The 12,698-nt window shown below is 50.9% G+C and overlaps 1 protein-coding gene across 1 annotated transcript in view; it reads left to right on the forward strand.

The window, feature by feature from the left end:
* The window catches only part of LOC138287187 (NACHT, LRR and PYD domains-containing protein 3-like), a 593,954-nt gene that overhangs the window by 89,721 nt on the left and 491,535 nt on the right, over positions 1–12,698 (forward strand). Inside the window, exon 3 of the mRNA XM_069227549.1 lies at positions 10,229–10,573. Coding sequence (XP_069083650.1) covers positions 10,229–10,573 — 345 coding nt within the window. The remainder of the gene's footprint in view (positions 1–10,228; positions 10,574–12,698) is intronic.

Below are 12,698 nucleotides of genomic sequence, written 5' to 3' on the forward strand. Positions count from 1 at the left end.
GAAAATCAAAAACTCAATGGGAGGGCAAATCTCGCCAGCTATTATGGTATACAAAGCTGCTGCAGTGACAGCGGCAACCTACGGTGCAGAACTTTGGGGGCACTGTGATTCTCAGAGACTGACCCTGGTAGAAAACAAATTCTTACGTTCCTTGCTATAGTTACCAGCTAGTATGCCCCTTAATCCTCTTAGGTTTGACTAGGCCCTCAACCAGATCCACAATGTAATTGCCTTGAGACCACTCATATATTGGGCGCACCTTTGTTCCTCTGAGCATTTGGTCCCTTATCAAGCAGCTGTATCTGAGTTATTGATACTCGACAGTGTAGTATCAATTCCCTGGCTTTGACACATTAGAGATCTGTGTCATTGGATCAAATTGGCGGAGGTATGGAGGTCTCCCCAGACTGTAACAAGAGACGTGATCTTGCATATAAGCGATCCTATTGGGAGGCGGTTTTGACCCAGATACTGTGTAGCCAAATATCAGGTAGTAGAATGGACCAATTTTTAAACCACAAAGGCTCACCAAAGTTCGAACATTACATGGATAATATACAACCGGCCCAGTCTAAAAGTCTTTTTATTAAATCTAGACTGGGGACCTTACCAGTGAACTCATTTACCATGTGTTGGAACTAAGACAGTTGTGTGTCCAGTTTTTGGTATTACTGCCTGACACAAGTCGAGACCTTGGCCCACTTTGTACTCTTCTGCCCAAGATATTCAACATCTAGGAGGAAGTGGATCATTCCCATATGCAGGCTTTTCGGTATAAGGAACTACAGGGAGTCACTTTGTATATTGACAAGTGACTCCAGTGAAAAGGTTGTGTTTGCAGTAACTAGATATCTTCACTATGCTCGGTCCGAGAGATCTAGGGGGATTTTGCACTTGGCTGGACCGTAATTCTTCTGCCGTGACTCCAGGCCGGAAATTGTGACCATATTGGAGTCTATCAGTGACAGATTCACTAGGAAGACTACTTGTGAGGCCCTACCTACCTAGCGCTTTTATGAATTTTGGTTTTAACTATGTCTTATGTATTGTAAATATGTTTTTAGGAACAATATGTATTTATCTTATTTATGCTTACTGCTTTTATGGCTTTAAGCCAAAATAAAGCTAAATTATTATTTAGAAAAAAACGTGATTCAACCTTTTTCAAAAGTTTATTTTACCAAGAATCCGATTCTGTAAAGCTTGAGAGAAAATATATTTATGTCACACAGCACAGTTATCATTTTAAAACTACTGTCACGTATGCAAATAGTTGCATTTTGCAAATTGTTGTAGTATATGAATGACTACTTTTTAACTCAAAAAAGTAAAACCAACATTTCTAGTAGGCTACATTGTATACACTTAGGGGGTCATTCTGACCTCGGCGGTAAAAGGCGCTTACCGCCATTACACCACCGTGGCCGCGGTAAACCGCCACGGTCATTCTGACCCACAACTGCCAAACCGCCAAAAACCCGACCTCCACTGAAGGCCGCCACATCAGCGGTCAGCGATAAACTGGAGATGACCAAACCTCCACCGTCACGCCAACACAAATACGCCCATGCCATTCCGACCCACGAATCCACGCGGCGGTCTTTCAACCGCGGTATTCCATTGGCGGTACACACCGCCGTGGTCAAAATACACACACATTTACAAAACACAACCACATTGGAAAATTTGAAATACACACACCTGATACACATACAAACACCACTCCCACACACCCAATACATTATAAAACACACACCCACATCAACCACAAACCCCCACAAATCGAAATCCAGAGACAAGGCGCAATACACAGAGAGAGAGCACAGGGAACGCAAACCACAACACACACAGGAACCCAACATCATCACCCACACCACATCTACGCACAAAACACCACACACCACCACACTCATCACCACAAACACCACCCCACACCTCATCCACACCACCCCATGGCACCCCAAAGACACCCCAGGTTCTCGGACCAAGAACTCAGGGTCATGGTGGAGGAAATAATTAGGGTAGAGCCCCAGCTCTTCGGCACACAGGTGCAGCACACCACAATAGCCAGGAAGGCGGAGCTATGGCAAAGGATCGTCGACAGGGTCAACGCTGTGGGACAGCATCCCAGAAATCGGGAAGACATCCGAAAGCGCTGAAACGACCTACGGGGGAAGGTGCGGTCGATGGTGTCAAGACACAACATCGCTGTGCAGAAGACTGGCGGCGGACCCCCACCCACTCCACCCGAATTCACAGCATGGGAGCAAGAGGTCTTTAACATCCTGCATCCTGAGGGCCTCGCTGGAGTAGGTGGAGGAATGGACTCTGGTAAGTCTAATCGCAACTACTTCACCCCCCCCAACCACCAGCATGCCAACCCACACCCCCACCCTCACCCCCAACCCCCCAGCACACATCCTCCCTGCTAATGTCTCACCAGCACAACCCACCCAACCCAACACCAACCCCTGAATGTCAACACAAACCATGGACACCCATCACCTAAGCATGACCACTGCACATACCCATCCCCCCCCCACAAACCACCCTCACAACTCCTCCCACAAGGGAATGCCAGCACTGGGGGACAAGGGCACCCACAAATCGCACGCCATGGCACACACAGAAGCAATAACCATACTCTTTTACCCCTGCAGGGCCCGAACGCCAACACACCGGCCAGGAGGGTCCAGAATTGTCCATCCCACCCCCAGAACAGGCCCCCAGTGATGACAGCAGCTCTGTCGACCTAGAACCTGATGACCAGCCCGGACCATCAGGGACCTCTGGACAGTCGGTTACCCTCAGTCAGCCACAGGCCACAACAGACCTACCCCCCTCTGGAAACACCAGCACAGCACCCACCCAGCGGGCCCATGCTTCTGTCTCCAGGACAGGTCAAGCAGCGGTGTGTCTACCAGTACAGGGCACCCAGGGTAACCCACAACCCCAACAACAACAGGGACCTGGGCGCAGTGGTAGTGGGCACACCGTCCAGGGGACAGAGGCCCAGGAACAAAGGGGAACTGGGAGGGCTGCTGTGCGACAGAGGGAGGACAGGCCTAGGGAACCCACTGTCCAAGAGGCCCTCACCACCATCATGGGAGCGTACCACCACTCCCAAGAGACGATGGCGACGGTCCTGGCCAGGTTCCAGGAGATCCAGCTTCTGCAGGAGCAACAGTATATGGGGTTCCGGGAAGAAATGCGCAGCATCAGTTCCGCAATGGGTACAATGGTGGTGGCACTCAACCAGATTGTCACCACTTTGCGGGACCATGTAGCCCCCCAAAGGGCCCCTGCCACTAGCATGGAGGAAGAACAGCCCACCACCTCCGCCGGCGCTAGTGGTCAGGATGCCCCGACACAACAGCAACGGCCCACCCGGACCCCACCCCCTGCAGAACAAGAACCACCCCGCAAGAAAGGCCTGAGATCTAGGAAGAAGACAGAGTAGGATGTCAAGACCCCCGCCATGCACGGAAACCCCCGGATGTCATCCCACTGTCCCACTTGTTCACCCTGTCCAACCTTGAACTGCCCCTGCTCCACCGTCCACAGGCATATGGACAATGCACCTGTACGAACGAGAGTCTGGACTCTGCCATGGACATGCCTCCACCATCACCCATCACCCTTTTTGAACTATACACCTATTTTTCAAATTCAATAAACACAATAATTGCACAACAACCATCTGGAGTCTGCTATCTATTTTATTAAATCCAAATGTATTCCATATAACCAACCACAAATTTCTAATTACATTGTGATGAAAACATACCAGTGTCACGCAGCGGTAGTCCATGGGGAAATAAACCAGAGGGCACTCCGTGGGGACCAGATCACTGAAATAAGAAGTGAAATACACAACTAAGTTACCATACATTGGGGTGAAAGGTCAGACAGTAGAGAGCCAGTACAGTTACAGATATAATACAATGCAGGAGTAGTTTCTTACCTGTGTGTTACTGGAAATACTGCAGTATCACTCTGTCCCTGTTGTCTGTGTCTTCCTCTTCGTCTTCCTCCTCTTCACTCTCCGCAAGCTCCACAGCGGCCACAACACCACCATCTGGACCATCCTCCTGCAGGAAAGGCACCTGGCGTCGCAAAGCCAGGTTGTGAAGCATGCAGCAGGCCACGATGATATGACACACCTTCTTTGGTGAGTACATTAGGGATCCACCAGTCATATGCAGGCACCTAAACCTGGCCTTCAGGAGGCCGAAGGTCCGCTCGATCACCCTCCTAGTACGCCCATGGGCCTCATTGTAGCGTTCCTCTGCCCTGGTCCTGGGATTCCTCACTGGGGTCAATAGCCAAGGCAGGTTGGGGTAACCAGAGTCACCAATTAGCCACACACGGTGTCTCTGTAGCTGTTCCATTACATAAGGGATGCTGCTATTTCGCATGACGTACGTGTCATGCACTGACCCAGGGAACTTGGCATTTAAATGGGAGATGTACTGGTCAGCCAAACAGACCACCTGGACATTCATCGAATGATAATTTTTTCGGTTCCTGTACACCTGTTCATTGTCTTTTGGGGGGACCAAAGCCACATGGGTACCATCAATGGCACCAATGATATTGGGAATGTGTCCAAGGACATAGAAATCACCCTTCACTGTAGGCAAGTCACCCACCTCAGGGAATATGATGTAGCTCAGCATGTATTTCATCAGGGCAGACAACACTCTGGACAACACCTTTGAAAACATAGGCTGAGACATCCCAGATGAAATGGCCACTGTAGTTTGAAATGATCCACTGGCCAAAAAATGCAGTACTGACAGCACCTGCACTAGAGGCGGAATCCCTGTGGGTTGGCGGATGGGTGACATCAGGTCTGGCTCCAGCTGGGCACACAGTTCCTGTATAGTGGCACGGTTGAGTCTGTAGGTGAGTATGACGTGTCTTTCTTCCATTGTCGACAGGTCCACCAGCGGTCTGTACACGGGAACATTCCTCCGTCTCCTCGCAAGTCCCAGCGGACGGTGCCTAGGAAGGACAACATGGAGCACAGAGTCAAGCAACCCACAGGTAAGTGCCCACAGCATGCACATAACACGAATCTCTCGGGTTTGAATGGCTAGTATGATTGTCGGTGCAAGGCCTAGCCATGTGTGACGCAGTAGGAATTAAGCCATGTGGGCCCTTGAAATGGCGGCTGCCTGACCTGTGAAGTGTGACAATGTGAAGTGAGGTCATTGCGCTGGCGTGGCACACCGTGGCGGTAGGCGGTCGCAGTCCGCGGCGCAAAGCCGCATTGGACAACATTGAACCCTATGGGTTTCAGAAGCCAATGGCGATGAGCGCCGGCGGTCGCGGTACGCACCGCCGCGGTACGCACCGCCGCGGCCGTAACCGCCATTTTCTCTATGCTTAATCACACGAGACCTGAGCATCCACAGGAGAGGACCTATACTGCAAGTGCTGCTGTGACCTCGGTCTGGAAGTGACAATGGCTGCTGCGACTGGGGAAAGGGCCCCCGCCTTCAATTCCGAAGAGTTGGAGAAGCTCGTGGACGGGGTCCTCCCCCAGTATGCGCTACTCTACGGTCCTCCAGACCAACAGGTGAGTACACGGGGGCCAATGCATAGTGGGCTATGCCTGTGATGAGTGGGGAGGATGTACGATGGAGGGGAGGGCAGCGAATGACAAATGCATGGCACAACAGATGAAAGCATGTGCCACATGGCAAGTTTGGGGAAGGGGGGGCCACTCACATCGAGCATGCAGAAAAGTGATGATGTTTCTCTTCCTCCCCTGTACATGTCACACAGGTCAGCGCCCATCAGAAGATCGACATTTGGCGTGCCATCGCCAAGGACGTCCGGGCCCTGGGGGTCCACAACAGACGGGGCACCCACTGCCGCAAGAGGTGGGAGGACATCCGCCGCGGGAGCAGGAAGACTGCCGAGGCTCTGCTGGGGATGGCCTCCCAACCTAGGAGGGGTGCCAGTCGTACCTTGACCCCCCTGATGTCCCGGATCCCGGCGGTGGCCTACCCCGATTTAGATGGGCATTTGAGGACATCACAGCAGACACAAGGGGGTGAGTACCAGCACATTCTGCTATTTTGCGCGCAGTGGAGGTGCCTGGGTGGGGGAGGAGGGCTGTGGGTATCCCTAGGCCAGGGCGATTTCTGTAGGATAGGCCCCTCCGAGAGGTATGGTCCTGTGCCCCCGCCCCCCACCTCTGTAGGGTGCCTAGTAACGCGATTCATGGACCTGTGTATTCTGTGTGGGCAGTTGTCGCCAATAGGCTTGTAGGGCATGTCCCAGTGAATGAGTAGTGTACCCCAAGTGCGCAGCGTAGTTCAGGGGGCTTCTGTGTCTGTCCTCACCGCCAACGGTGTCCCCAATGCATGCACTCAACTTGTCTTTATGTTTTCCACCCCCCCCCATTTTCTTTGTTTTTCTGTGAATGTGTGCATTAGCATCGTCAGGCAGAGGAGAAGTGGCATCGGCGCAAGAGGGAGCTGCATCTCACATGGCCATGCAACGGACTCCGACATGACCAGTGAGACGGAGGGCGAGGGGGGCTCCACCACGGGGACCCGTGCAGACGTCAGTGACACCGACACGTCCTCGGATGGGAGCTCCCTTGCGGTGACGGCAACATCCGTGCCCACCGATACTACAGGTACAGCCGCCACCCAGCGCACCAGCACCGCCCTCCCAGCAGCCCCTCGGCCTTCGGCCCGTGCCCGCACGCCCAGGAAGCCAGCCATCTCCTTCGCCCCAGGCACCTCAGGCCCTGCCCCAGTCACCCCTGCTGCCCTCAGTGAGGAGGTCATTGACCTCCTGAGGACCATCATTGTTGGGCAGTCTACCCTTTTGAATGCCATCCAGGGTGTGGAGAGGGAGGTGCATCAAAGCAATGCATACCTGGAGGGCCTTCATTCGGGTCAGGCTGCCCAGCAGCGATCGTTCAACGCTCTGGCCTCAGCACTGACGGCAGCAATTGTCCCTGTCTCCAGCCTCCCTCTTCTAACTCCCTCCACCCAGTCCCACTCCCCTGTTCCTCTGCCTATCCCATCCACACCTACAGACCAGCCTGCACACACCTCAACACCCAAGGGCAGCTCATCCAGACATAAGCACCACAGAACACACAAGCATTCACCCAAGCAACATCCAGATGCAGACATGCCAACAGCCACTACCTCCTCTGTGTCCCCCACCTCCTCGTCTCCCTCCTCCCTCCCTGTGACGTCTCCACTCACACCTGCAAGCACATCACCATCAGCCATTACACCCATCACCAGCACACCCTCCAGTACAGTCCGCACACGTGCAGTCACCACCCCCACTGCCATGTACACGTCCCCTGTGTCCTCTCCCAGTGTGTCTGTCACCCCGCTTCCAAACCACACAAACGCAGGCAGGCACCCAACCAACAGCCATCCACCTCACGTCAGCCTCCAGCCAAAGCACCTGCACCCAAAGACAGCACACTTGACTCTCCTACAACCACATCCTCTTCCTCCACTCCCATACCCACTCCTGCTACCCTTCCCATGGCTCCTAAAAAACTTTTCCTCTCTAAAGTGGACCTCTTTTCCTCACCTGACCCACCCCCTCCATCCCGTAAGAGTTCCACAAACACCTCAGCCACCACCAGCCCAGCAACTCCCAAGAACGTCGTGTCTGGTTTTTGGAGTCCACCCTTTCCTTGGGCTGGGACATCGTCCAGCAGCAAAGGCACAGCCAGCCCCCCCCTGGGAAGAGGAGCAAAAAACTGAAGGCCAGGCGCGACAGGCCTGATACGCCTGCCCCCAAGGAGGGTAGCCTTGCACCGTCACCTGCCACATCGGGTAGGGGAGCCAAGGGCCACGGAGAGTCTGCCAAGGAGGCCAAGGGCAGCAAAACACAAAAGGCAGGGAGCAGCCGACCTGGCCATGAGGGCCCCACCAGCCCCATTCCGGGGGTATCGGAAGGGACCCAGGGCCCCAGGACTCCATCATAGGAGGGCCCCGCAACGGAAAGGTCCGATGCTGACTGAGCGGCAAGTATTGGCCAGGTGTGGTTCACTCGATACACAAGACAGGCACCGCTGAACAGGGGCCGCCGTGAGAAGCACCGCTGAACAGGGGCCGCCGTGAGAAGCACCGCTGAACAGGCCCCGCCGTGAGAAGCACCGCTGAACAGGGCCCCGCCGTGAGAAGCACCGCTCCGCTGGGCCCTTCCTGTCAAGCACCGCTCCGCTGGGCCCTTCCTCTCAAGCACCGCTCCGCTGGGCCCTTCCTGTCAAGCACCGCTCCGCTGGGCCCTTCCTGTCAAGCACCGCTCCGCTGGGCCCTTCCTCTCAAGCACCGCTCCGCTGGGCCCTTACTGTCAAGCACTGCTCCGCTGGGCACCGCCGTCTCAAGCACCGCTCCGCTGGGCCCTTCCTGTCATGCAGCGCTCTGCTGGGCCCTTCCTCTCAAGCACCGCTCCGCTGGGCCCTTCCTGTCAAGCACCGCTCCGCTGGGCACCGCCGTCTCAAGCACCGCTCCGCTGGGCCCTTCCTGTCAAGCACCGCTTCGCTGGCCCTTCCTGTCAAGCACCGCTCCGCTGGGCCCTTCCTGTCAAGCACCGCTGGCCCATTGGCAGTCCCGGTTCTATGTCGGGCAGGGCTTCACGAGGCACTCTGCCCACCATGCCTCCTCCATGACCAGTGGACTCTGTAATCCACCTGATGGACTGTGGCTTTGCACTCCCCAGGATGTAACAGTGGGCAAGCCACCCACTGTAGAGACTTGAGAGACTGTGGCTTTGCACTCCCCAGGATGTACCAGTGGGCAATCCACCCACTGTAGAGACTTGAGAGACTGTGGCTTTGCACTCCCCAGGATGGCACAGTGGGCATGGAGGCCCTTCGTGGATCTGGCGTCGTGGACTCATGTGGCTGAGGTGCCCCCCCTTCCCTTCCCCCTGAGGTGCCTGTTTTTCATTTTTTGTGATGCCCCAGCAGTGTTCTCTCCAATGGACTCGATCTCGTGTGTGGGCTTTGCCCATGTGTTGCTGAACATTGGCCCACGGACATTTGAACTTTGCTAAACTGTGCCGGACTTTTACTACTTGTATGGATATGGTTCTAGATGTGTAATAATTCTTTATATATTGCTAAGATCCCAATACTTTATTGTTGCAATAATATAGTTCTAATTTTACAATCATTGCCTTTTGTCTTGGCTTTTTTTTGTGGGGGTTTGGGGGTGTCACTCTGACTTTTTAATCTGCAGTTTTGTGTAGGTATATCGGTGGGGGTGAGGGTGGGGGTGGGTGTGTGGCGTATGTGTGTGCCCGTAACCTTTCCTCCTCCCCCCTTCCCTGTGTCGTAGGTGCAGTACTCACCGTTGTCGTCTGCGGCGAGGTTCGTGATCCTGGAAGAAGAGCAGGAAGGCAATGGCTGGGAGGATGTGGAGTTCCGGTTCCATGCTGTCCCGATTCCGCGTGGAGTGTGTCGGGGTAAGCGTTTTCCATTTGAAATGTCTGTTTCCGCCGTGTTTTTATCGGCGGGGCTCCCGCCCCGGAAAAGGTGGCGGATTGGTGAGTCGTGATAGTGTGGGCGGTACATTGTCTGCCGCCTGGCTGTTGGCGGTGACCGCCGCGCTGTTTGTTTGTCCCGCCGTGGCGGTCGGAGTGTTAAAGTGGCGGTCTGTGTTGGCGGTTCCCGCCAGGGTCAGAATTCCATTTTTTTGACCGCCTGCCTGTTGGCGGGTTGGCCGCCGCTTTATCACCGACCGCCAGGGTCAGAATTACCCCCTTAATGTACTAGGCAGTCACAAACAGGCAGCATCAGTTTGCATACAGGGACATGAGTGAGTGTACTGTGCATGTACAAAGAGGCACTACTACAGCATGTAGAAAATATGAAGCATTTTGCCACTTGCTTCCCATTGACCCTAGTCGTGCGATATCAATTACTGCCATAGTTTTCATCTCAATATACTGAAAAAGCCACTAATTAAAAAAGTAAAAATAAAACATTAAGGAGTTAAAAAAGTGAACCTCCAGTAAGGTAATTCACAGTGTGAAGAATTCTAAAGATTTGCTAAATTATATTCTGGTATAGACATTAATGAACATGAAGGTGAAATTATCAACTAGGTATAATGACTAAATGAACTTGATACAGAATGAAAAAATATTTGACATTCTAACAGCGTTCAAACGAGATGCTCACGTTGAATGAAAACTTGATTAGCAATGTTTATTGTTGTTTTGTCAGGACAGTGTGATTCAGTGATAAGAGCGGACTTACACAAAGATGTCCTTCTCCCTTGCCAAGTGACATACAGTGGAGAGTTCACATTGGAATACCTCGTTATCACCTGGCAGCGCTCCGAAAATGACGCAGTTGTGCACAGCTTTTTTCATGGAGGAGACCAGCCTCGGCATCAGGAAGAGGAGTTCAGAGAGAGGACCCAGCTATTCCCTGAAGAGTTTCACAAAGGAAACGCGTCTCTGTTATTGAAAGATGTACGAGAAACTGATGCTGGGAGTTACAGCTGCCATTATATCCTGCATGACAGGGATGCCTACACGCCTCAACAGGTTGCGCTTCGTGTGCAGAGTAAGTGCTTCTGATATCCATCTGGAGGGCGTTGAGGTAGTTTTTCATAAGCGCTGAGTGGTTGAACAACCTGACTTAAACAATATCTCCACTACTCGAGTAAAGATTTAATAATGTTGTGTTGTGTGCATTTGTAAAGTGCACTATCTCCTGAGAGTCTGTGCTGGCGCTGAACAGGTGTGTGTGGGTGTGTGTGTGCCTAGCCTTGCCTATGGTAAGTTAGTTAATTGGAAAAATAGGCCTTCAGCTCCTTGCAGAATACAAGAAGTAAGCAGGGGCTCTGATATTAAGTGGTAGGTCGTTCCACACTTTAGACGCGATGTAAGAGCATGCCCGTCCTCCTGATCTGGTGCTGTGTATAAGTGGGATGTGCATAATCGAGGTTCGAGACATCAATGGAAGTCAACTTAATGGAAGTGAGAAAATATTTAGGGACTCATTTACAAGCTCTTTGTGCCACCGCTGCGCTACTTTTTTGACACCAGCGGTGGTGGTAGCAGTACATCACACTGATCAATATTTACAAACTGACACATTGGTCCCAATGCATCAGTTGGTAAAGCCCTGAGTCACATTATACCTGTGCCAGGTATAATGTATGCAGGGTAGGCATTCCCATGGGAAAAGTCACGCAGCACTGACACAGTGAAATTTACAACATTTCGCTGTGTCATTTTGTGACTTCACTGCATCAAAAGTTTGCCATCTGCTATAGCAGGCATAAAATTGATGCAGGGCTTTTTCCTATGGGAGACTCCTCACATTGCTGGAGTTGTGTCATTTTAACGATGCAACTCCAGCAAAGCATGAGTTTAGCACCAACAGATGCATCAGAATTTCTGACGCATCTGGCAAAACGTGCACCATGGAGCTCTGTATTGTAAATACAGCACATCCATGGCGATGTTATGGGATGTGTGGGAAGAGCAAGAAATCTGCATCAATGGCATGCCAGATTCTTGTAAATGAGGCCCTTAGTTTTAAAGTTCCCTGTGTTTCTTTTTATTCTAAGGTGTCGTGTTCACAGAGGTAGTATGTTAACACCAATAACTTCACTTAAGTAATGGGTAACTTGAAGAGGCAGAGAGGATACTTGAAGTAGCTCCAAAGATGTTCTGTAAATAGTATGAAAATAAAGTAAAGAGCCAAACTAAGTTAAAATAATGCAGCCACTTGATGAATGATTAAAATGATTAAAATTTAAATTATTCTAAAATGAAGAGTCACAGGTCGTGCAAGAGCCTCATCTCTGGAAGAATAGTCAACGGACCTTTTGCAAATCTCTGACAAAGCACAACCTAACTTACCAGAATCTTGAGCCATTTCAGACTTGAAGCTTGAGGAGACTATTCCAACATAGATATAAAAGAAGTAGAGAACATCCAGGATATAATAACCAAACATTTTACTGTATGATTATTAGTAATATAAAATATTTACAGTATAACCAATAGTAATATAAAATATTTACAATGTAACAATTAGTAATATAAAATAAATATCAATTTAACAGGTATGATAGTCATTGGCCTTACTCCACACTGTAGATATAGACATGATGCCTCACCCATTGGCTCTATCTTGGGCAGAGAGAAGGATCAGTGACCTGGAATATGAATCCAGTTCTTAATGAAGATCAACTGTGATGCCCACTGATATCTTTGGTCATATGGCTGGCAGATTTTGGTTGGACCACAATGTTTCTATATAGACTTTCAACCTCTATACTAGGTGAAACAATATTGATAATTCTCTTTCCAGCCTAGATGAGGCAAAAACTTACTATCGCTGGTTGTAAAAAAAATGGTCGCAATTTATAACCAGTATTTTTGCAATCAGTTAATCATTTTATGAACTGACCTATATACTTATAGGTCAGTTTGTAAAATTCTGACTTGTAAACTAACCTACCTCATGAATAGTAATGAGGGAGGTTGAAAATTACAGCTCAGTTCGATTGGAAACTTATACAGGGATGGAGGCCTGATAGGGTCAGCTAAACCCCAATGTCTACAATCAACTTTCAGTAAAATAAACATTTTCTAATCCTGTCCATTCTCTTTAATGGAAATGGCTTGCATTAAAAAAAGTTACTTTACAATATGACAAATAGCTATATAAAATA

Source organism: Pleurodeles waltl, chromosome 4_1, assembly GCF_031143425.1.
Source record: "Pleurodeles waltl isolate 20211129_DDA chromosome 4_1, aPleWal1.hap1.20221129, whole genome shotgun sequence".
Classification (NCBI taxonomy): domain Eukaryota; kingdom Metazoa; phylum Chordata; class Amphibia; order Caudata; family Salamandridae; genus Pleurodeles; species Pleurodeles waltl.